Source organism: Amblyomma maculatum, chromosome 1 (assembly GCF_055883805.1).
Source record: "Amblyomma maculatum isolate TAMU_Amacu chromosome 1, ASM5588380v1, whole genome shotgun sequence".
Taxonomy (NCBI): Eukaryota; Metazoa; Arthropoda; class Arachnida; order Ixodida; family Ixodidae; genus Amblyomma; species Amblyomma maculatum.
In genome coordinates this window covers 417,903,530-417,928,084 of record NC_139344.1, presented here as the reverse complement: position 1 = coordinate 417,928,084, position 24,555 = coordinate 417,903,530, and the positions used below count along the sequence as shown (strand labels likewise).

Below are 24,555 nucleotides of genomic sequence, written 5' to 3'. Positions count from 1 at the left end.
AGGAACGAAACATAACCACTGCGATGGGACCTTCTTACTTTTGATGCCAGTTGCACGCATCGTGAAAGGTAAATTTTAGATGAAAGGAGTTAACAAAATTAGCCACTACCGGCAAGCTAGTAATTCAGAACGCCCGCTAGAATATCGCGTCTAGACTGGCTGTCGCGACTGAAAACGAGGAGACAGTCTTTCGTTCGTAAATCTTCATTTTTCCAGCATATGCCATTTTAGCTTCGCTATCAGGCAGCTTTTATTTGTTATAACCCTTATTTCGCTATAGTGAGTTCAGTCACGGTGCGCCACTATGCGTACCTAATTGTGCCTCTACTTCATTAGCGATATATAATGCTCACATGGCAGAGCAGAACATCGGAGGGCAAGACAAAAAAACGATAGAAAAGATTAAAAGATAGATTCGAACAAAACACATAGCATATATATAGTATTGGCGTGCAGATAGATACCTATAGCGAGAGAGTGACAGAGCGACTGACACATGATCTCTCGGTATTCAGACGTCAGTGGGCGAGCACACGCTCGCGCCGATGACATAGAAGCGTCGGCGTGTTTTGGCTGGAACAGAATGCGAAACAGTCAGCAAGGCACTTGCGACACTGCACCGGCTCGGGCGTTACCTTGACCGAGCAACCTTACCTTCACGCACACACACGCACGTGCAGTGCGCACTTCGGGAGAGCAAGCGCGCAATCATCATAGACACACACATGTTCGATGTTCAAATGATCGTGTGCGCCTGCGTCGTTTTACACACCTGAAAACAATACATTCTCGTGGTGAGTGCGACGTCGAAGCCGCCAACCCTCCCCACGTTTCATTCATCGCCTGTGAATGGTTTTCCACTCCCACCTTCCCGTATAAGACACCCCTGACACGTTTTGAGGACGAGACCTGTGCTCCGGAGGCAAATGTTCTGCGGAATTTTGTTTTTCTTGGACAAGCTCGGGAGGAGAAAGGAAGATGGCCTAGCTGCGTGTTTTGGCATTGTCTGTACAACGCATGTCGCCTACCGCGCAGGCGCGTTTAGCGTTTTGTGGAGACACAATGCGGGAAGTGAAAGACTCAAGGCTAATTGCGAGGAGAGGTTATACAGCTATTGTCTGATAACGGATGGAAGATGGCCTTCATGCTTCATTTTTAGTATGATGACCTAGCGTCTTTTAGGATCGCAGAAGGGCGCACTTTGCAGTGAGCAGGGAAACGATAATTTTACGATTATGCGATGGCAACCAAAATGAGAACTTGGAAATTGTACCCGTCACGACAGAGGAGATATTTCTGACCGATCCTTCCGCTGTAAGGTTAACGGTAAATATTCTTTTGAGAAGCATTTTGCTAACAGAATCGGACGCTCGAACGACCTTTCCCGGTCGGTAGAGAAGCACGAGTTCATCAACATGTTCACCACTACCAAACAAATCCACACTACAGAACATGTGCACCATGGATCAGCGGCCGCGTTTTAGGGGCCCGCGATGACGTCATGAACGTCGCCGTTTCATCACACTTGGATCCCGCTGCTATTTGTCGTAAGACTTGTCACGCGAAATAAGCTTGTAAAAACACTAACAAAGAATTGACAAAGAATGAAATGGAGGAAACTAAAGGAGACAGAAAGAAGCCAGAGTAAAGAAATAAGGAAGAAAAAAAAAAAGGTTCACCGACAAAGAGAGAGAGCGCGTATTTATTTCTCGCGTGCCCTGCCATTCGCATTCGGGCCCTACTTTATGTACCTTTATGCCTACTTTATGCACCGGGCGACGAGAATGTCAAAACGCCTCTTCTCTGGTATATTAGGAGTTTGTAGTTAAAGTTTATTTCTTTCTTTCACAAGAAAGGGGAAGCCAAGGCAAAAGGCGGCAAGCCTGACTGGGCCTTGGCTCCCAAAACAGATAACAACAGCACACACCTCTAGTGTATGTAAAATTAAAAAAAAAAAAACATTATGCAACACTTACATACGATATGAAAAAGATATGAATACATGCAGTATTCATTGGACATACAAATCAACAGATCACGCTGTCAATAACATAAATATTTTCACTAAAAGCAAAAAATATTTACACAAAAAAGATTACATATGAGAAAAATACAGTTACTACCACCATTGCAATTATAGGGGATATTCATTTAAATATCGTTTTACGTTCTTTTTAAATACCCTAGGTGCCAATGAAAATTCCACATTTGGTATGTTGTTGATTAGGGATGGCACCTGAAAAGTTAATTTCTGTTTTTTGTAGTTGGTTCGGGTAATAGGTACACGTTTTTTTCGTGTTCGCAGGTCATACGTTACTGTAGATCTATCAGGTAGAGTAGTATACAGCCTATTATGGTGAATGTACTGCAGAAGACGAAAGTAGTAAATCTGATTAGCGGCTAATATGGCATATTTTTTAAATAAGGGTTCTGTAGGCAAGTGGCGCGGTATACCGTAATAACCTTCAATAGCTCGAAGAGCTTTTTTTTGAAGAACAAGCGACTTATTAATATTTGTATAATAATAATATAAAAGCAGACTATTTGTGATTAGAACACGATAAGATATCGATACAGACCAAGATCGATTTATTTCCAATATCCGTTCAACAAACCGTGAGGGTTTATTGACAGTGCGCTCATACCAACCGGATCACGGCGGCGAAGGTTAGTAGGAGCAAAATCCTATGAAAGGACAGCCGAGTTCATAAGTACGAAGAGTGAGTTATTGTTCTCCACATTCGGTAAATACTCGCTTTAAGACATTGTTCCCAACCTTGGAATTGCTAGGCAAGGTTAGAATATTAAACGAAGTTCGAACGACTTTTAAAACGCACGCGCGACTGTTGAAATAACTGTGATGTTGAACTTGCTGCTGGCTGTGATGAATCGGCGTGACGCCTTGATAGCACTCCGAGAGCCGCACACAGAAGAATGCGCATACAGACTGAAAGTAAAAATGCAAAATATATGCATGGGAAAGGAACAGAGAGAGAGAGAGAGAGAGAGAGAGAGAGAGAGAGAGAGAGAGAGAGAGAGAGAGAGAGATAGCGTGCGCAATTGTTTTTTGCATCCTCGACGCTTCAAGCTAAGAGGAGGGGAACGATGAACTCTTCGAAGCTCAAAAACCAGCTACGGGCGGTTTTACTGGGTAAGTTGGTCGCACGCTACATCCGCCAAGCGCTACGCATCCAGACCCTTGTGTGTTTGCGAAAAGAAGCCCGTTCTCTGCGGCATGTGTGGAGAGAAGAGAACAGGGGACACACACGTGCGGCCCATTATAATACCATGAAGGTAGGGACCGGAACACGGAAATACAACAGGCGACTTAGCTCGGTAACTCTGTGCCCATTTGCGTACGCCAGCTGGTAAGCAACTGGCACTTTCACAAGTATACATAAGGGCCATATGAATGTAAAACCCCCCACCCTCTTCACCCCTTGGGAATGAACCTATATATAGTTTAGCGAAGCACTGCTTTCTGGGATCATTCTTGGTGTACATGTGTGCTTCGTGTTATACATATTTATATATTTCACTTTGCTTGCATAGCGCTAGAGTAAAGTTCGCGAGAGGAGATGGACGTCACGAACTCTGACATCAGTGGTCGGTCGCATTGTGTAACATTTAAACAGTCGTGAACGGTTAGCAAGGCTGCCACAGGGGACGTCACAATTCCAAGAGCTAGTATACAGAATACACTTCGTGTCCTATATGCGTAAAACGATATCATGTGTGAGGCGGCATTCATGTGATAAACTGAGCTTAAGTCAACACTCTAGGCAACAGTAGTCATAGCTACCAGGCTTACTGCTCTGATTTTCTGTTATTGCGGCCGCATTTCCAGGTGAAATGGGACAGTTAGTCGTGTAAATAGAAGGAGGCCCTCTAATTAGAGCGAGGCTAAAAAGAAATGCGGAATGCATTAATTGAAATTTTAGCAGTGCCAAATCTGGCTTGCCGTGCGTGATCTCTTGCTCAGTCCAGACTCCTCCCCATTTTTCGTCCCAAACTCTCAAATCTGCCTATGATTGTGGGCCGAAAAGTCATGCTCTTCTATTCATGAGCGATACCTAGGTTTCCGCTTTTCCCAGCTGTCATTTTTAATGCCCAGTCATTTCGACCTCCATAGATGTGATTACCAATTTTGCCACATTCCGAGCATTGTCTTTATGCTGCTTAATAGCCGGCCAGTCCTTTTCTGTTGAGCATTTCGTCAGGCGGAAATATGTCGATCAGCTAATGTCATCTGTCCTTACTTCTATGATGAATTCGATTGATACGCACGAGCAATTCTCCTCTGTTCTCCTTTTACATCGCGCAGTATCTCAGTGACGTCTGGTTGATCTGACTTGATGATATGAGAGGGAAAAATAAAAGCCTGCTGTGAGCGTCACGCCCCGTTGCCACTAGCTGCAACTTGTCTTCGGCGCCACCGCTCGGTGCCACAGAGTCTCGCCAGGTCAGGCGCACACCGCATTTCGTATCATATCCATGTTATTTTTGTTTCCCTTGTTCCGTACGCCTTCAATCTCGGAAGACGCATCTGTTGACCAATCTAGCCGCCGCTGGCCCGCTCTTAAAAAAGAGGCTGCTTAAAAAGGTGGCAGCTACGGACCACGTGACTCGCGCGTAGGCCGGGAGCCAGAAATCGCTTCGTCGAGCGCGCCCCGGTGCTAGAGGCAGTTCCGGTGCACGAGTACCCCGCGGTGTTCTTATTGTAGATGAGACACGGCACGCACGCTGGGCGAGGGTACACGTTGCGAGGGTCTAGGACAGGGGGTTTCAAACACGCGACCCGCGGCGCTGTGTGATGCGGGCTATCGGCTCCATAATGTGATGCGGCCTACCAGCCTTTTTCTTTCTTTTTTTTTCTTTCCGAAAGCACGTGCTAATTTTACGAGTGGGCTTTACCACCACACTCGTCTTCCAATTAAACTCAACTAAAAGGCCTCGTCTCCAAACGGTACAGGTTGTTTTCTCTTTCTTTCTTTTTTTGTATAAATGAAGCAGGCGAGAGAATATCACTAAGGTACCCTAGTATAGATTAAAAGAGCGGGCGCTCCTTGATCTCGGCAGCCGTAAAAAGCAAGGCGCCATACAATCCTCCCTCTCCTTCATCCCCAAGTCCACATTCCTCTTTTATGAATAAGTGGTTGTGGTATTTACTATTTATTGTTAATAAATACCACCCTGAAGTCTCGTCTGTCCATCGTTGAGGCAGAATCAAATAGCGCCCCTTCCCTTTTTCAGGCAGAACATTCTGGCCTGGGAACGTGTCGCTTCGGTGAATTTTAAATTTTTTAATGCTATTGTTTTTATTTGACGTTGATATTCCCCCTTTTTTCGCTATTTTATGGCCCTGGCCTGCGAGAGGGGACGTTTTCTTAGTGCGGCCCACATAGCATTATGGGTTTGAGACCTCTAATCTAGGAGGTGCCATTTCCTCGGTAGGAATGTTCAGGGCACGTATACTGTCCTCTGTCTTAAAATTGAGCTGTGGGACGACGTAATACTTTCCATTCGAAGGTTGATGCTCGCAATTCTTCGCGATTTTGAACGCAAAACTCAACTTAGACATCCGGCGCAACAGCACTGCAATCCGACAACCACATGATCCCTGTATTTACCAAATTTTGCCCGGTTACTCGACTGTGCTCGAAAGCAGAAAATTCTAAACTGCCCACAATCCAAGGCCTTCGGCCATGTCTCAGCATACATTTGGTGAGTCTATATGTCCTGCGTCAACCGCACGCCTTATCGACGTGGAGAGGGTACGCGCGTGAGTGAAAGAGTTGTTCCGGAGGGGAAAAGAACAAGGCGCCACCTCGTCTATCTCTGCCCTCCCCCTCTAAGAGCTTTTGAGAAAGCGAGGAAAGCGAAGGCGAAACTCTCGTTAGGGTGTGCGGGGCAGCCCCCCCCCCCCCCCCCCCCCCGCCCCACACACAGACACACTCTACACTAGAGCGCACACACGCACACAAGCCACCGAGGCGGTGTACTATTCTCAAAGGATGCTGCCGTGTGACCGAGAATAGCCTTGGCTGCAGGCGCCGCACGTACGGCCACGCGTCTGGCGCGCACCTCGGCAATGTAAATAGAGCGCCGCCCGCTGACGGCCCACGGAGTGATCGCGTTCGGAGAGGAAATTGCCGCTCGCGGGTGCTTCAGCGCGGCCCTTCGGGAATTTTGAACAGAGAGAGAACTGTCCCGGTTTATCTTCCCAGTTTTGATGGGAAGTGGATAACCGTACAGGACAACTCCGTTTTCTTGCAATCCTTGGCGGATGCGAACGTGAGAGAGGATAAATGAAAGAAGGGGAGCCTAGCCGGTCTCACATCGGGCTCGCTCTCTAGTACATTTGGAACAGAAAAAATAAAAATAAAAAAGCCGGGTGGAAAGAACAACAAGAAATAAAGGAAATGGTAAAGCAATGTTTGGAATGAGAACGCAGTGATGTAGGTGGGTTTGCAGATCGCAGGTTTTCCCGACGATGGCTGCGCGGTGCTGCTGGCATCTGCTTCAAGAGATCGAAGGGTTTGACCGGTACAGGCATAGACGATGAATTTGAGCCATGAGCTGCTCCACGTTTACATATTCTCTCATTTGTGGGAATAACGCCAACTTTTCATATTTTATGCTAGTCTCCACCATTCATTCCCTCCTTTATCTTTTCTCACCAAAACAAGGACGTAAAACCTCTTCCGCTTACTGATCTTCCATTCAGGGCCCGTGCTTCCCCTCTGTAGGTACGCTGCACTGTCTGATGACCGGGAACGGGCCGTTATCGAGTCAGGAGATGATATACTTGGCAAGTATTACGCATGCGCTGTTTTAGCGTTTACTCAGCGAGCGCTAAGTGCTCCCTGTTTGTTTACTCTTTCGGATGCCTCCCACCGGCTGCTTGCGCGGCCGGTTTTGCTTTTCGTCGGCTGTCTTCTACGCACAAGGATGCAGCCGATGTCAGGATCCCACGCACGGTGCAAACTTGAGATCTCACTTTTCCAGGTTCTTGTATGTTTCGTGCGTTGCTCGACCAGAGGCTTTCCCAGGAGATGCTGGCTCTGCGTTCCTTTCTCTCCGTTGTGCGGATATTTCCAGCACCGCCGCAGTAAATAGAGCAAGTTTCGCGAATGGGGAGAGCGCAGAATCCAGGGGAGAAAATGGGGGGCTCCCTGCTCCATATTTATCTCTGGTCGCGGGTCTTCTCTCCGCTTCTGTCTCTTGCCCGAAGCTCTTCTGGACTTATACTTCTTCCTCGACCAAAACAGAGGGGTGACAGGTGACCCGCTTGAATTCGCTTCAGCTATATACCACGTGACTGCCTTTCGACAGCTTCTCAAACACAATATCCCTCTAGTACTCTGCTTGAACGTCGTGGGACCTCATCCACATCTCCTAAACTGCTACTTCGCATCACGCATTACAAACGGAAAAGTGCGATGCTAAGACTCAGTCCCCTCAAATATGGGGTGTCTATGAAGCTATAATGTGGAGGACAGGTTCGCACAATACATCGCTCCAAGGTTCGATCCGTTTAAGCGTTGCGCATGATAGTAGTTAAGCCGTGTTAGCATCGATTGCAATGAAGTGTCGAGCGATGTGCGGTTGGCTTTATTCCCGGATACGGTGTCGCGATTATGAGGAAAGTTCGACTTGACGCTTATTTGAAACGGATCTTCGCCGTTCGGTGTCAGTATATGTCATCATTAGTGATTGCGACTGTCGCTGAGCTTAGCTAGAGCTCTTCTGGCTCCTTCTGGCCCCCCGGTCGCAATAGTTCATCTTTAAACTTATATATAGCCGAGCAGGGCGACGTAATAACCGCGTCTCCTTTCCATTCCTCCTCTCGTGTTCCCTTTCTCGCTCCTTCACTCTGCACGCACAACCTTTAGGTAACAAGGTCCATAAGCGCTTTTGCGAAAACAGGGACTGCGCTGCTGATACAGTTAAAAAAAAAAAAAATCTCTAGTAGAGCGTATTTAACAATTCCACGTATGCAGCTACTCTTGAATTGTTATCACTGAAATTTGAAGAAAAGAGTCTTCAAATTAGATAAAGTTTGGGCTGAGCAGAGCCCGTTTAATAGATGCGATGCTGATCGGACCGAAGAGTCAGCTAGAACAAACCGAAAGCTCTGATTAAGCGAGTTCGCATTGTCAAGTTTTCAAGGCACCACGAACACAAGACATAATGTCGAGTTTCCTCTTTAGTGAATTCCTTCCATTTTGTATCGACAGTCGGATGTGCACTGACTGCCCCCACCGAGCTGCAAATAGGAGTTTCCGAGAGGAAACCCACGTACGAGCGCCATATGCCTGAACGTATTCGAAACCTTTGGCGGAAAAGAAAGAGCTCAGTTTTGAACGACAGCCCCATTATATGCCACATGGCAAGCCTTCGAATAAAAAAAAAAAATAAAAAGAGTCCAGGCTGCGCACGCGGGAAAATTGATGACGCCAGATCGTGCTCTGCACATGGCACGCGTCTCGATAAGTAGATAGCTGCCACGTGCTACCCTCATTGTTGGCACCCATAACCCATGGACGAAAGAGAGAGATATAGAGAAGAGAGAGAGAATGATTTTATGTGTCCGACAGAGTGACTATCCCGCTTTTTGGGGGTTAGGCCGCGGAAGGTGCGACAGTCGCCTTAGTTGCAGGCCGGTAGTTCTTTTACCCGACGGCCGGTAGTCCTCGGACCCCGACGGCATCTTCGGCCAGTCTAACAATTTCTTTTTAGGCTCTTGGGCCTGAGCTTCACAGAAGGGTCTCCCAGGTGTCTTTAGTCATAATTTTAATCCTGCCTGGTGACTTCGCACATTTTCATATTAGGTGTCTAGTGATCCCCTTTCCTTACATGATAAACATAGGTCTGATCGTATTTCCGGCCATATATGGTTGACTAGAACTGGGCTCGGGTATGTATTTGTCTGTAGCTTTCTCTATGCTGTAGCTTCTTCTTTGCCTAACGTGGGTTCTGGTAGTGGTAGGACCCTCCTTCTCAGTCTGTAGTGCGCTGTTATTTCGCTATAGTTAATCAGGTCTTCTTATTTACCTTGCTGCGGTAGCACTCCTCCAGCCCGGTGTTTGAGATCTCGGGCTAGTTGGTGTGCCGCCTTGTTTCCGGGCACGCTTGCGAGGGCTGGCGCCCAAACATGGGCGATGTCTCTTTCCATTGGCTTTTGATCGAGGATTCTACCCGCGGTCGTCGCTGATTCCTGCAGTGTAACCCCTGATTGCGTTTTTGCTGTCACTGACTATATATAATGCATCGAGCTAAGCAAGAGCCAGCGCTATTGCAGCCTCTTCCGCTGTCTGTATCGACTTTGTTTTTATGAAGATTGCTGTTACCATTGGCCGCTTGCCATTGACTACGACTGCACTATTTTTTTCCTTGCCGCAGCATACAGCGTCAACATATGCAATTATATCTGTATTTTCCGCCTCGAATCTCCGTGCCTGTATTTGTGCCTTTTCTATCGTCTTTGCTTATTATATTCAGGGTGCATGTTGTTTGGTAATTTTGTGAAAGATTGGTCGTGTGTAGCCCCCCCCCCCCCCCCTTCGTACTAGAAAAAAAAAATAAGAAAAAAAGGAAAGGACGAGATTCTGCTAATTACGCCACGAAAAGTTTCGCGCCGAATAAAAAAGGCAAGGAAGGCGACTAATAATGCTGAAAAAAAAAAAAAAAAGAATCATGAAAATGCCAATGAAAGAATCGATAGCTAGGCTCGGCGCAAATCGCATTGATTTATGGGTCATTATATTGGGTCGCAAAACCTAGCGTTAAATCTTAGCCATGCTCGTAACGACGTTGGCTCTCGTTGAAATGTCGACGAAACGCCAAGTCTGCAGAATATGTACAGACACGCCACGTGGCAAAAGCTTACACGTGACTGCGGCTGTCATCGCATCAATCGCAACTGTCGTTGGGGATGTTGTAACGCGACCGAATGGTTCAAACGGAACATGACAAGAAAAGAAAAACACTCTATGCAGGAGCGTAGATCCACACATGGCGCGAATATCCTAACTATGTGGTGACGACTGCAGTGTCTTCTAGTGACGCACGCTCAATTATCACCGCGTCCATTCCACCGCTGAAAGCCCCTACAGCCTCACACTGTGAGGCCTATCCGAACACAAATATTTTTTCTCATTCATGAGACAGCCAGGACACATGTAGATTCTATCCACGCCGCTTACGTAATCATTCAGCGTGCAGCCGTCGTAGCGATTTCACGAATGATTTACTTGCTCCGAAAGCTGTCGGCAATGCCCAGCATAATAAATACTACTGCGATCGTTCTGGGTTTCTGCGAACGTTCCTCATGACGCAACTTGCGGGCAACTGTGGAATGCATAGAGCTCGTTCACTTCGCTCTTTGCTTCCTTCATGCAGTCTTATCTGGCCCCCTCTTTTTCCCGTGTGTTCAAAACCGGATACCGGTGCACATGTGGTTGATCTCGCTCGCCGTAGCCCTCGATCTCTTTATGCATTTTGCATAATTGCCGATTTTCAGCTGATGCAAAAAAGGTGGACGATTTCTACGTCTTTAGAAGGATATATGCGTCCAGTATGGCCGTTTTTTAACCTGTCCATGACGGTTCTCTCCGTTTTCCAATTCCAGGCACCTGTCTTGAATTTTTCATACGAGTGCAGCTTTGCGGTATAATTAACCTTGCTTCTCAATAGCCTGCTATCGCCAGAATCCGCAGACAGCTTGAAGGTGCACGTCGCCCGGACATCCGGCGCGCCTCGTTCAGTGCTTCCTATAAGCTTCGAATGAGCCTGCAGGTGTAAAACACACGTGCTGCCACATGTCTCATTCACAGGAGACGCGGCTATATAACGCGGCAATATGATGCTTGGCGGAGACCCATTAACGGAAGAGCATGCCGCCAGCTGCGAGCATGGCGCCACATTTTTGTTATTTTTCAGTCCGTTCGACGTCGCCACCTGCCGCATAAGTTAGATGCCACACTTTAAGCCGCCGCTTGCCCGGAATGTTCGGTGGTAGCACGTGTCGCTTTTTTGAGAGCCGTGCCGTCTTGAACTCGAGCGGCTAGGCCTTGACACTCGTGACCACAAAGGCTATTTAGAGAGCGTGACTAGGGCGCTTTCCGGGCCGGCTTGCTTCCAAGACGGTCACGAGGAGCTGGATCCGTAAAACGTACAGCAGAGCCGCTTTGGAGAAAACAGTCGACCGTTTGCGCTTTTACGTCACAGCGAGGTTATAGTGGAATGCTGTTCCGGGCGGTGCACGATGCGTATAGAAAATAAATTAGATTAATTGCGAACATTTAAGGCCAATAAATGGCCATTTGTCGCCTGAGCGCTGTACGCATCCCATATGATTTGAAATCCGAGCCAGCGATGTCAATTTTCCGTGTTACATCCACAATCTTTTGCAAACAAGATATACTGAGCTGCCTGTAGAACTACAGTTGATACGCAACAAACCAATGGTTCAAAGGGAGTAATGTAGCTATGCGCCAGATGCAGAGTGCAATGAGGGAAAAGAGATGGCTACACAGTATGAAATGGAACTGCATAAGGTTTGAGGGGGAGCCTCATGGTTCGCAAGCCAAACCAACGTTTCGACAACGGGTCTTGTCTTCGTCTAGGAATCAAGATCTTTGAACACTGCAAACAAAAGCACGTAACTGACGCAACCTCAATTCAGACATTGCCAAGTCCATTCGAGCTCGTTTGAGCTCGCAACAAATTTCTTGCAAGGAACTTTTATTTTAGAAAATTTGAGCCAAACTGTTTTTCAGTAGCCCAAGTATTGGTGTTTCTCAACGCAGCTAAATGAACATCCAATAAGGTAGCCAGCGTTCCAGCTCTCAATCACGAAAACGAAAGCACGAGCCAGAACAAAGAATAAACGTAAAGGAAGGTTAGGAAAGAAGCAAATGTGCAAGGATACTTGCAACAAGGTCAGAATAAATGTAGGCAAGATAAATCTTGAACCTAATAGAAACACCACAAGCGATGGTTGTGTTGAAAAGGGAAATGGAGACAGGATGACAAGGAGAATGAAGAAAAAGGGAACAGCTAGGTACAGCGGTTATAACCCTGTCCCGACATTACAAACAGCGGAAACAATGCGGCTACGCTTGACGCGTACTACAGAAAACAGCCGTCAAGACTGTCGAGGTCGTGTGTAAGCGTGCTTTACCACCTGGCTTGAATGTCGCCATGCGCGCTGTCAGACGCAAGTCCCGTGCTTTGTTTTCCGTTTCGCCCGCAAAGGCCACCAGCCATACTTTGTTGATGTAAGAGCTAACTCAGAGAGAAAGAATACAAAAGGAAAAACATTTTATTTATTTTTTTTACGCTTGAGACACATTTTTGCGCGACTTCTGCGCAGTCACCCCCCTGAGTGCATACCGCCGCATGGCCTCTTCTCATCTGGGTTGCTTTGTATCGCGACCTTTGTTTATTTTTATTTATTTTTTACGGGGCGTTAGATGTGTAGAGATCTGCCATCACAGCAGCTGCGGAACTCCTTTTGCGCTTCGTTCAGACACCCGGGCGTACCGGTACGCACAGATGGGCGAAAAAAAAAAAAAGAATTATGACAAGAAGCGTCATTTTCTTCGCACAATAACCTACAGGCATCCGCTCCGCTGTAAAAAAGTTTACTGCTGTCACTAGAGCTAATAAGAGACACTGTCTTCATCCTACGTTCTTTATTGTTCGCCTTTTCAGATCATGGTGCGGCATATTTTGTTTGTCTCCAATCCGCGTTGTTCAACCTGTTGCCGCTTTTTTTCGTTCACCACTGTTAATTTAGATAATTTTTGCGGTAATTATTAAATTTCTCCTTGTGCGACCTGTTCACCACAAGGTGGAAATTCTGCCGCCCATTCCAAGTCACTGCAGCGAAAACATCGTTAAATATCAGGACTGTGCTAATGCAATGTCTAGTTTTACGAGGACTTTGTTACCCAATCTCTCTCTCGTCATTTAGTTTACAGATGGCCATTTCTGAAATACGACAACTGGGAGCGATGCACTTGCTGACATTACTGTGTTTTATTTTTGTTTTGTCCACGAACGAAGTCCAGCGGTCGAAAGCACTGTGCCCTACTGGACTTCCCTAATGCGTTCCCTAGCTCTAAATGAGGGTCATTGTAAAATTCGGCGTGACTTAAAAAAAAAAAGTAAAACAAAGAGCGATGAAGCATTCCAATTTCATCGCTCCAAGTTTTATATCAGTGAGATGAACTCTGGAAAACAATTACGACGCCATGAAGCCTGCTGTGCTGATGAACAAGTGAGAATCGAGGACGAAAAACGCTTTTAAAAAGTAAAAAACTAAAAACGTCTCTGTGTCTGAGGGCGGCACAGAAACAAACGAGTTCAACGTTCCACGCTAGCTTATGTGCATCAGTACAGCGCACCGCATGAAGTCATGATGTATAACCGACCTGACAACCTTGTAGCTCCGAAAAAAAAAAAAAAAGGGAGCGTTCCTGGTGTTTGGCAGATGTAACGAGAATCAGTTGGTCAAAAGACATCGGTCGCAAACAGATCCGCCGAAAGCAATCTATTTGCATTCCAAGCTAATGGTTAGAAGCACAACGATCTTTCTTCACGGAGTGCACCTATGCACAGTGTTACCCAAGCACGGGTACCGAGGTTACAACAGCGTCAAATAGAGTAACTTCACATAACGCAGGAGCGCAGGCAGCAGTGTACATGCGAAATAATACTGCAGCGTGATAAGGATGTTTAATATATTACTAGCACACATTCAGGGATGCTACAGCAAACGGCAAAAACGAAATGCGATATGAAGAGGAGAACGGTTTCGGTGCTCATGTGTGACGTATATGCACAATGTCGACGCAGGCAAGGCCCACGTAACGACTGACAACTTAACAAACAAGAAAACATCAGCAGTGTATATTTATGCGCATTTATGTAAATCCTTGTCGATGGTTCGCATGTCCGGCAACCAGCCAACGATAAGCAATTGATGGGGACCACAATACTTATAGGAATTTTATTGCGCATAAGCAACTGCGGCTATTACGCACCAATTGCAGCTAGCAATGCGCTAGCAGCTTAATTTGAAAATGCAGCTGCAATAGCTCGTAGATCAGAATTATAAAGCTGGTGAGAAAGCAATGCGCCTATACATTCATTCGTCTCGTTAGGTGGCTGCCCGGCGAGCACTTCCTCGGAAAACTTCATTTGGCTCCCGAAAAGGGAAACTGCGCACCGGTCGTAGATTTCGATGAGTTTTGAGGGGTCGAATCTAGCTTGCAGTTTAATCATGCCAAATGTCTTGGCGCTAGCATTTTAGTCAGTGGTGCAATTAGTGATTAAAACCGCGACTCAAGACTTCTTTGTACCTCACAGCGACGGATGAGAGCTGCACGATGACGTCACTGACGGTACCGGTACATTTCCCGCATAGAAACGCTTTGCTTGAAGAAGTAAAAACAACGCTAACGAAAGCAAATACCTAGAAAAGCTGTTTGGCGGCATCAGAAAAGGCACCACAGGAAGTGGGCGAAAGCAAGGGAGTTAACAAATATTACCCTCCACGACGTCATCACCGAGCTTCTCCGGCAAACTTTAGCTAACCCGTTCTTAACTACAAAAAGCGGCATCCCGAGCAACAATGGCCGCAGGGATAAGTGCAAAAACCTGCACACAACAACTCTATGGAGGACTTTGAGTCTTTCTCTCCATACGAAGCTCCGGCTTCCTGAAAAAATAGGTACCTCACATGGCAGTAGAGCGAGCACATTCGGAGGGGCTAAAAATACGATGCTATCAAAACTGCGTTTATGTGGACTCGACGACACACGGGACTTATGGAGGAAAAAAAAGAAGAGACAGAAAAAACAGCTCCAAGTGAGACAAAAGAAGCGGAAGATAAGCCCGCAGGGCTGACTGGAAGCCGACCGTTTTATTACGTATGCTTTCCTACAATGGATATATACTTACACAAAAATTAGCTGGGGTTTAGCTTCAGTTAAATCCGGTAGGTTGCGTAAGCAAAGCCAACGTAGCTTCTCTTTCTGTGCTTTCTTTTTCTTTTCCTCCTTCTTTTTGTTCATCTTTTTCTTCTTCTCCTTCTTCTTTCTCTTTTTCTTTATCATTTCCTTCTTCTTCTTTCTCTTTTTTTCTGTTTCTTCCTTTTGTTTCTATCTCCTTTTTCTTTTCCGTTTTCTTCTTCTTCTTCTCTCTCTTTTCCTTCTTTCTGTTTCTTTTTCTTTCTTTTTCCTTCTTCTTTCTCTTCTCCTTTTTCTTTTCCTTCTTCTCTGAAGGTCAAGGGTCAAACGTGGCTACCGGCCGTGTTTACGCGACGGGCTGAAACCTCACGTAGTATTGCTTACGCAATAATGTATCTACACCGCTTAGTGGGCCTGCTATATGAAGCGCGTGGGCGCAACGTAATGATAGTTGGTTAGACCGCGCTCACTCTCGTGTCTTTTCTATTTGCCCTCTCATAGAATATCTTATCTCGTCGCTCGTGATGATTATACCGAGCTTCTTCAAGCAGTCGCACGCGTGAGAAACAACGCGGCTTTTCTAGTGTCTCTGTTATTAAAGTCCGATAGTAAATGAATAAAGGTACACTAATACATGGCAGCAAACCTGCACTTTCGCTCAGTTCGCTTTCTGATCGCGTGAGTACTCTATAGCAAAGTATAATTCTACGTGCGCTCCGCCCTATAAGCAGTCTCTTGTTACGCTGGCTAAACAACGGCCAGCATGCTATTTTAAGGCATCCAGCGCATCGTCAGTGTTGGTTTCGCTTGCTATTACGACTCGCACTACACGTGTAAGTGGCCTATTTTGACCGCTGTAATCAGCGCGACGCTCACAGTGAAAACTATTAGGCAAAAAGACGTGTTCTTGAGACGCGGGAGATCGGCTCCGCGATTAAGAAAGCTCTCGTAAAACACGCGGCTCTTTGGCCGTGAAAAGGCAATGCCTGTAATTACGCGAATTGCTAGGGGCGGCAACTTTTTCTGTAATTTTATTTTGGCTCTGTTGGGGACTCTGTACTTTGTTATGTGTTCAGGAACAACATCGCAGGTACGCGACGGGCGCAGGTGCCATTAGTATTACAGTGAAGAAAATAAAATAAAATTAGAACACGCACGCAGGAGCGGCGTCTTCTGACCTCGGTTGGCGCGAATTCTTAGCCAGACCGTCGCCGACCTCGTATTATTCCACGTTCGCTATCGAACGGGTCCGGGCTTGCATTAGGCATAACCACGACTTTAGCGAGCCGACTAACTCTGACCGTGGCCTTGGCGAGCTTACCAGAAAGGCAGTGGAGATGTTATTGACTGCGGCAGCCTCGTCGGTCGTCGTTGTCAGCGTCCTTGTTCACCATCGGCATCGATCAATGAGAGAGGGAAGAGCGTACATCCACGTATGGCTGACGGTCTCCTGCGCGCAACTAATTCTGTGCACTACTGTCGAAGATGGGGCAATCGAACACCGTTATTCCGCCGACGCCTAACAACCACTCCTCGCCTTTTCTTCACGACCGGAGCCATCTCGCCACAACCGCATGCCTCGATAGCTTCTCTTGATAATTTTGTCATTTATTATTTTTTTTTTCTTCAATATTCTGATGGCTCGGCGAACTGCTGTTGAGAGGCGTCTCTGCAGGCTCTTTAGAACATATAGTGGGTGGCACAGCGCGAAGACACGAAGCACATGCTTCATGTCTTCGCGCTGCACCACCCACTATGCAAATGTACCAACTCGCCCATCTGTCCATCCTACCGCTCTAGAACAGCCATGGGATGGTTCTTCAACCACCGCACGTTTTGGCTATCATGTGGACAAAAGGCGCGAAATTGTGGCTCGGCGCTCCCTCCCCAGTTTCGGCGCAAATAGTGCTGCACGCAACACTTTACAGAGTCGGCATGCGGGCTGTCTGCCGTACACCACACCTTCGCCACTCCCGCCTCTCTCTGTTGTCGACGGCAAAACGGCCGGCAGCAGCTGCGTGCGCTCGACAAGAAAGCAAGCGCGCGGCAGACATAGGGGCGAGATATAAATGAGACTGGGACACGATGTGAGCGAGGCTCCGACTCTCTACCTCACAGACCCTCTCCTGTTCATTCTCCGCCCCTCTTTCCTCTTCCTTGCGGGTGGTTCCGGCGTCCTCGCTCAACGTGCATAGCGTACGCGATCTGCGTACGCATGCTGGCGGCGACCTATGCTATTCAGACAGTCTCTGTTACTCTTTATTTATTTATTGCACACGGGCAGTAGAAAACCGGCGTTTAAACGGGGAGCGGTTTCCCGGCGCGTGTTCCGCCCAGACAGCGTCGCTTGCTCTTTCTTTGCACGGAGACCGAGAAGATGTGAGCCGCGTACACTTGCAGAATGTCAGGGGGAGCTTGCTCGCGGCAGTTGAAAACCTCGCGTTACAGCTTTCGATTCCTTTAACAGCGACTCAGGACCGGAACTTGCGCTTCCGGTCCTGCATCAATGAATACAACTTTAAGATGTGCAGATGACGCAATGGGGGCACCGTTTCGTGAGAAGCCTGAGAAACGAAGCTAGAAGAATCCACAACGAAGAGAAGATGCCAAAAACGGACACGCACAGCTAATCACGCCAGGACAAAATAAATGAATATGTAAAAGAGATCCACCGCAGTAGGGCGCATGATTAGGAGCGCTCGCTCATGTTTTGCAGAATTTAATCCTAGGTCCTCAGTATCGATATAGTAGCGTGCACAGAACGAAGCAAGATTCGTTTGAAGCCACCCGTACCTCAATATGACGACTGTGTCGCCCGCCATGGGCCCAGCCAAGGTCGCACTCTATTAGGGTTTCATCTGGGCGAATTCGTCGCATATGTTAGCATTCAGCCCAGGAAAAAAAAAAAAGAAGAAGAAGCAATTCTGAGCGGCATATGGAGTCAACTTTACACACTCAGAACCCTGTATCTCAAACGGGTGGGCCACGATTTTGCCACCAGTGGTGATTATCAGTGACGACACACACACACACACACACACACACACACACACACACACACACACACACACACACACACACACACACACACACACACACACACACACACACACACACACACACACACACACACACACACACACACACACACACACACACACACACACACACACACACACACACACACACACACACACACACACACACGCTCGTTCTTTTCGTTTTGGGACGTTAAACCTCTTCGGTACTGCGATGTGCACTAGAAACTGGCAATGGCGCGCATGCGGGGGCACAGGAGACGCGGTAATGAGCGGCTCGCTAATACAGAACTCGTAAGTGTAGTACCCAAGAGAGAACCGGGCACTGCTCTGTGAACGCACAACGCCTGTGTTTGTCTAGCATCTCTTGTGCACTCTTTTTCCTTGTGTACAGCGCCACGGCCGCTCGATCTCCTGCGATAGCGTTGTATGTTCGCTAAGATTACCGCAGTTTTCCCCATCTCTGTCGGCGCGGCTTGACCTTCTAATAGGACTCTATATATGCAAGCGTTGTCGCCGATTAACTGATGTAACTCACTCTGAGGAAAGCGTGCGCCCCTCATTAATAATGATTTAGCTCCGCCGTCATAAAAGTAGGAGACTTGACAGAGACATATGCTGTCATGTTATACAATGAAAAAAAAAAATAAATAATAGGAGAAAAGAAGGGTGGATGACGTTGGTTACTCGACCGTTTTACGCTCCAAAACAACATTTCGTGGTGCGTAGCGGCTGATTGATTTAGGCTGTTTTGAAGATTTTCGACATCGGCCGAGAGCAGCTCCGTATACGGACATGCTCGCATCCGTTTTCCATCAAAATACGGTCGCGTTGGCCTAGTTTGAACCCCTCGACTCGTGCTATGAGTCATACTTCGACTTTAGTAAAACAACGTATCGTACGTGGCACAGGAAAAACAAAGGCTCGAGACGGAGCAGTCGCAAAAAAGGATTGCGGTACGCTGCTGACCGGCAGGGATACATAACTGTTCGTTCGATTTTCCATAAGCGGTAAATGAACCTCTGACATCTTCTTTTAATGCAAAAGTGCGGCTCTTCATGAGGGAGCGCAGAATAATAATGGTATATAAGCTGAGCAGTCACCAAATTTTCGCAGAATAATCTGTTGACACGATTGCGCGGTGATGTCTAGTGCCGTACTCGAAGAAAAAAAAAAAAAAACACAGTTAGACCCGAACATTCATTATTCCTCTCCCTATTCCTTGCCGCAGCTCGAAATATACAGCAAGTTTAGAAGAATTGAGGAATTTTCTGCTACTGGGAGAACTCACTGAAACCCGCGAATATTTCCCCTTTCGCAGTAATGTTATCCTAAAATTTCCTGAAAAGGGAGTATTTTCTTTAACGGATACAGTATCCTTAGCACGAACGATATATAAATGCTTAGAAAATTTGCATCAGCTACTGAGCTCTAAGGAAATTGTCCAGCAAAAAAACATTGTTTGATTAATTGGAAAATGGCTGGAAAGCAGCTGACGCATTTCGGCTCGCGACGCCTACTTCGTCAAAGGCGCTAAAGTATGTGTCAGTGAACTCTAATTAGCGGTGTTCCAGTGCCACAGGCCCCGCTGAACCAAGTTTTGGCAGAAGGCCGGAAATATGTCCTGGCCAACTGTTCGTGGAGTGTTCAGGCCTCTGCAGTTCGCACTTCACGTCGATGACATCTCCACTTGCCCGGAATGATGCGTTTCTCCTCAGCGTTCTACTTCTTTATCCCTCCACAGAGTGCGGACAAAATGGCGAAAAGTGGGAAGTTTCGCAGAGTACAGCCGGGAGACGGCGAGGCGTTAAATGCACAGATATGCGGGCGAAAGGTGAACTGGACGAGCTCGGACAACGGAGCGGTGCTATTCTTTCAGTAGGAAAAGAAAAGAGTACTCGAAGATGGAGAACGCAACAGGACAACACGATCTGAAGCTTAAATGTTCGTGGGGATAAAACAGGCATCAGCATGACCATGTTGCAATATTTTCTTTTTTAAAAGCCTTAGCTCTGCTTCTCTCATGCACAAACTTCAAGGTCAGTGAAAAGTGCATTTGTGACCTTGAACTCTCGCGCTGAACAGCAAACATCGCCGTCTTCATCGTCGTGCGTGGACATGAGAGCCACAGGCAAGGGTACATTTCTATAGCGCAGTCTAGGAGTGAACGCGGCGATTTTGATTTTGCCCAGTGCTTTAATTTGAGACTTTGCCTTCATGAAGCCTGCATATATATATATATATATATATATATATATATATATATATATATATATATATATATATATATATATATATATATATATATATATATATATATGCGTATTTTCTCTAAAGCCCCACATTTCCATTTAAAGAGCGATGTTCCTGAGAAAGTGAGAAAGGGAACGTACGCATTCACATGTGCCGATGATTTTTGTGTTTGTGTGCGGTAGGCCATAACAAAGACCAATAACAACGCTGTTTTAGATCAGAGTTAACGCATTTTGTTCTTTAAAAAAGCTCTGCGTGCGTAGTGCTGGAACGATTTCAGTACAGCTGCAGATGACCGAACACGCGTTCTTTCTTTATGTTCGCAGTGTGTATGTCCCTACAAAAGGACTTATTTGCGCCTTCAAGAGTGAAAGTTCATCACCAGATGCTTGTTCGAAGTTAAACAAGCCTTCCGTCCCTGGGAGTTTCTATATTCTTAGCAATATTTTGCTGTTCGCGCATAGCAGATATATGTATCCTCGATCTTTACCTTCACTACTGAACATTGAAATTGCTGCTATAGAAAAAACAAGCTTGTTTTTAAACGCTGCACGAATACTTTAGCAGGTCATTGTATGCTATTGCTATTGTATGCATACTGCCTTTGTGCCTGTATGTGAAAACTACGCTGCTTCGCCCCTCCTGGCGTGTATTCCTCAGATAGGATGTAAGAATTAGTAAAAATTGCATTCTCTCCATTGGCAGCATGCACAGTAGTCTTTCCTCACTGAGATACAAGGCTTGGCAGAACAATGCGTGCTGTATTAAATTCATCCTGCAGCGGCACCAACGAGCACTTTCCTTCATCAAAAGGGGAGGGCTCGATTGGTCGACGCGTGTTTCCAGCTCGCTTCTTCACATATCTGTTTTTTTTTTCCAAGACTTTTTTTTTTTTTTTTTGTCTTACTCGCTCAAATCTGAAAGTGCGCAGCGTATCAAAAGCTTTCGTAAACCACATGGTAACAGCAGCAAAGCGTGAACACGATTTTTAGGCTTCAGAAGGAATTAAGGCAGCCCGCGCAATTGAATAGGGTATTGAGTAATGTACTGGTTGTAGTAAGAATCGTTGGGGCATTAACCGCATATCCGTCTTCGGGCCAGTTGCACAAAGTCAAAGTAAACATCTGTCATGACTTCCTTAGCAGTGCGCTAAGGCTTGCTTGTACCGGAGCTGTGGGGAATTGTAGTCTGTAATCGCTGAATAATAGGAAAGGAAGGAAGAAAAAATAAAACAAAAACAAAAATATGGAGATAAATTTTAATCATCAAGCGTGAACAAATAGCAAAGGAAAGAATGACAACGATATTTTCCAGGTGCGCTAAGCAAAATCAATAATTGTTGATGCGCGCCTCAAAACGATGGCCGCTTCGTAGACCTCACCGCTTTCATTCCGTCGGTACAGAAGATAAAGGGCGATTAGCGATGCTGCTCCCAGTGCTGGTCCTTCACACCGGCTCCGCGTTCACATGTGCCAGAGGCGTTCGGCCGACAATGGAATTCGCGATCTAATCTCGGGCGCCTCGACTTACGAAACGTGCTTGGACTCCGACGCACAGGAGACGTTGCCCGACCTGGCGGGGAGTCTTTGGAAAAGGAAGAATGTATAGCGGCCGGGTGCTCGGTGCGGGATTTATTGATAGCGTCGGCGGGAATTAAAGCGACAGACACAACCAAGCAGGGGAATCTAAAAAATATAAAGAGGGCACGGGCAAACACACGCAGAGCGCGGCATTCTTGGTGCGGTAACGACCGCGGAGAGGCCGTCGGGTCCCCGAGACCGCGGAAGTGCCGCTCTGTCGCTTCTACGGCGAAGCACATTCCTTTCCGATTCTAGGTGGAGAGAGAAAGGGTTGTCCGGGCATGACTCTTTCGGTGCCAGACGGGGGGAGTTGGAGTGTAGTGCATTTGGACGGGGGGTGGTACGAAAATAGAGTACGATCAACCTTGGAAGCGAAAGCCCGCAAAACAACGACCACGGGAGCGGACAGAAGACGAACTGGGCAGCCAGCAAGAACAGCTGCAGGCTTTGCTCAGCGCTCAACTGTAAGAGCAAGAAGACAGCACGGAGCGGGGCAGCGGACGCGAGAGAGTTGGCCCGCTAGAAGAGCGCGAGCAAGAAAAAAAAAAAGAGGGCAGTTCGGGAGGCCCGCCGCCAAGCGAGCGAGAAGCAGCTCCAAAGAGAGCGTCGCGCATTCGACCTTCAGACAACCCTGTGAGGAGGGCCGTTCCGCATAGCACGTATCCCGGCGTGCTTGCGCGCGAAAGTAGCCGCCGGCGCCGTAACGCGATACGGTGGCTTTCCCGACGGGCTTGGTGCTTCAGCGGGACAGCCAACTTCTCTTTCCCTCTACATGTCTTAAGTCGACAGGAGACAAAAACACGTGTTAGTTTACGCTGATGTAAAATAAAAAAGAACGCAGCCTTTTTTCCCCGCCGTATCCACAACATTGTATTCTCGCACTCTTAAAAACCTTTGATTGAATGCTACGCTAAGCCGGCGTCGACGCCGAAAAAAAAGTCTGCGAAGTTTTCGTTATGAGTTAGTGAATGGCGAGAACTCGGTCACGAGAATGGTTTGTGTGCTTTACGGTGACGTGTGCTTCATTCATCGGCAAGTAGCGCACAACGTGACTTCTCTATAGATCCAGACACACTGGTGCCCAGTATCGATCCACTAGCTGTCGCCGCTGGCGCGCCTAACTCGGCGAACGGTGCTTGCGGAACACTGTATACTACTGTTGACTCTTTCACTCATTCTGAGACAGCGTCTTCGGCATCCTCCTCTCTCCTCCCGAGCATCGGTTTGTTTACACACTACCCTTACTTGACACAGCCTCTGCCAAATCGACCGTTTAGACGAAAAGCAGGAAAAAAAAAAAAGTCTTACGGAGATCATTTCAAATTCATCCCAGTTTTCCTTACATTTATCTGCGAAGTCTGAAGCGAAACTCAAAAAAAAAATAAAAAATAAAAGCCACAAATGCCTGTACCAATCCGCGACATAGCGTTGTTGTACGCCCGGTGGCGACAAAATGTCTCTTTGAATATGATGTCCGGCGCTTAACGCACAGCACAGGAGCAGCAAAGCACAGTGCCAGCGACAGTTTGTATCCACAACACAGTCACTGCAACTCCTAATCTGAACATTATCCACTACGTAGCGGGGAAACCACTTTCCTTATTTATTTTTGTTCACAAAGTCAGCTTAGCAGGTATTCAAATGCAGTTAGAACGGAATCGATATCGGCCCCTGCTTTTTAGCGCGCTTCCAAACCTTAGCCCCCATCAACCTAGCTACGCAAGCTCCACCATCTACGCAAGCTCCACCAAGCTCCACCTTTTTCCGCAGCCCTCCCCATGTAGTGGTGGGAAAACAGGGATGCGTGCGCTTTTCACTCAGTAACAGTGACATATATAATACGTTTGGGGTGTGATAAGCACGAACAGGGCACACTTTGCTGTGCTACGAGGCAAAGAACATCATTCAAACGGAGACGATCTGCGCGCGCAAGTCGCAGCGCTCTCCGGAGAGACAGCACTGAGCACAGATATTAGAGTACGAAAGGGAGGCGGCTACTGACCTCCTCCGTTCTCGTACGCCAGGTACGGGAAGCGCCAGACGTTGCCCAGTCCGACGGCATAGCTGACGCAGCCGAAGATGAAGTCCAACTTGCCGCCCCAGTTGCCGCGTAGCGGCAGGTCCTCTTCGCTGGAGCCCAGGTCGTCGGCGCCCGACTCCGGCTTCGCGGGGATCGCGTCCACATCGAGCAACACCTCGTCGTCCACGAGCACCGCACCGCCGCGCGCCTCTTTTTCGGCCGTCGGGGCCACCTCGTAGTCTCCATTGGGGCGGACGACGCCGAACGGCGAGCCCAGGGCCTCGAGGAACTTCTTGTCCGTCTTCATACGTCGACCGGCGCGCTCACACTGACTGCACTACTCCACCGTTCGTCGCCGGATCCGCTCTGGCGCGCTGCCGCCGGCTCTTCGAACAGACCGGCGCGGCGCGCGCGGAAAACGTTGGAGAGAGAAAAATGTTTCTCTCTTCCTCTGTCTCTTCTCCCCAACGAGGAGGAAGAGAAAGCGGCGCGTGTGAGAGAGATATGCGGCTCTCTCCTCCTTTCTTCCAAACGCGCAGAAAGAGGGAAGGAAGCGACAAAGTCGCCCTCATTTGCCCTCTCTCCGCTTTCTCTTCGGCGCCGTACGATTTTGCTGAGGGAAGAACTCTTCACCACATTTATCTTTTTGGCTATTCGGTAATTTTTAATAAACTGCGTCTCTG

The 24,555-nt window shown here is 47.4% G+C and overlaps 1 protein-coding gene across 2 annotated transcripts in view; it reads right to left on the bottom strand.

Annotated features, from left to right (window-relative positions):
* The window catches only part of LOC146209172 (sodium- and chloride-dependent GABA transporter 1-like), a 52,057-nt gene extending 27,788 nt beyond the window's left edge, over window positions 1–24,269 (bottom strand). Inside the window, exon 1 of one of the 2 annotated variants that reach the window (XM_084596788.1) lies at window positions 23,855–24,269. In XM_084596788.1, coding sequence (XP_084452914.1) covers window positions 23,855–24,179 — 325 coding nt within the window. In that variant the 5' untranslated portion in view covers window positions 24,180–24,269. Of the gene's footprint in view, window positions 1–464; window positions 514–23,854 lie in introns of those variants that run through there. The other variant, XM_084596793.1, reaches the window with a different exon arrangement.
* Window positions 24,270–24,555: the final 286 nt, after the last annotated feature.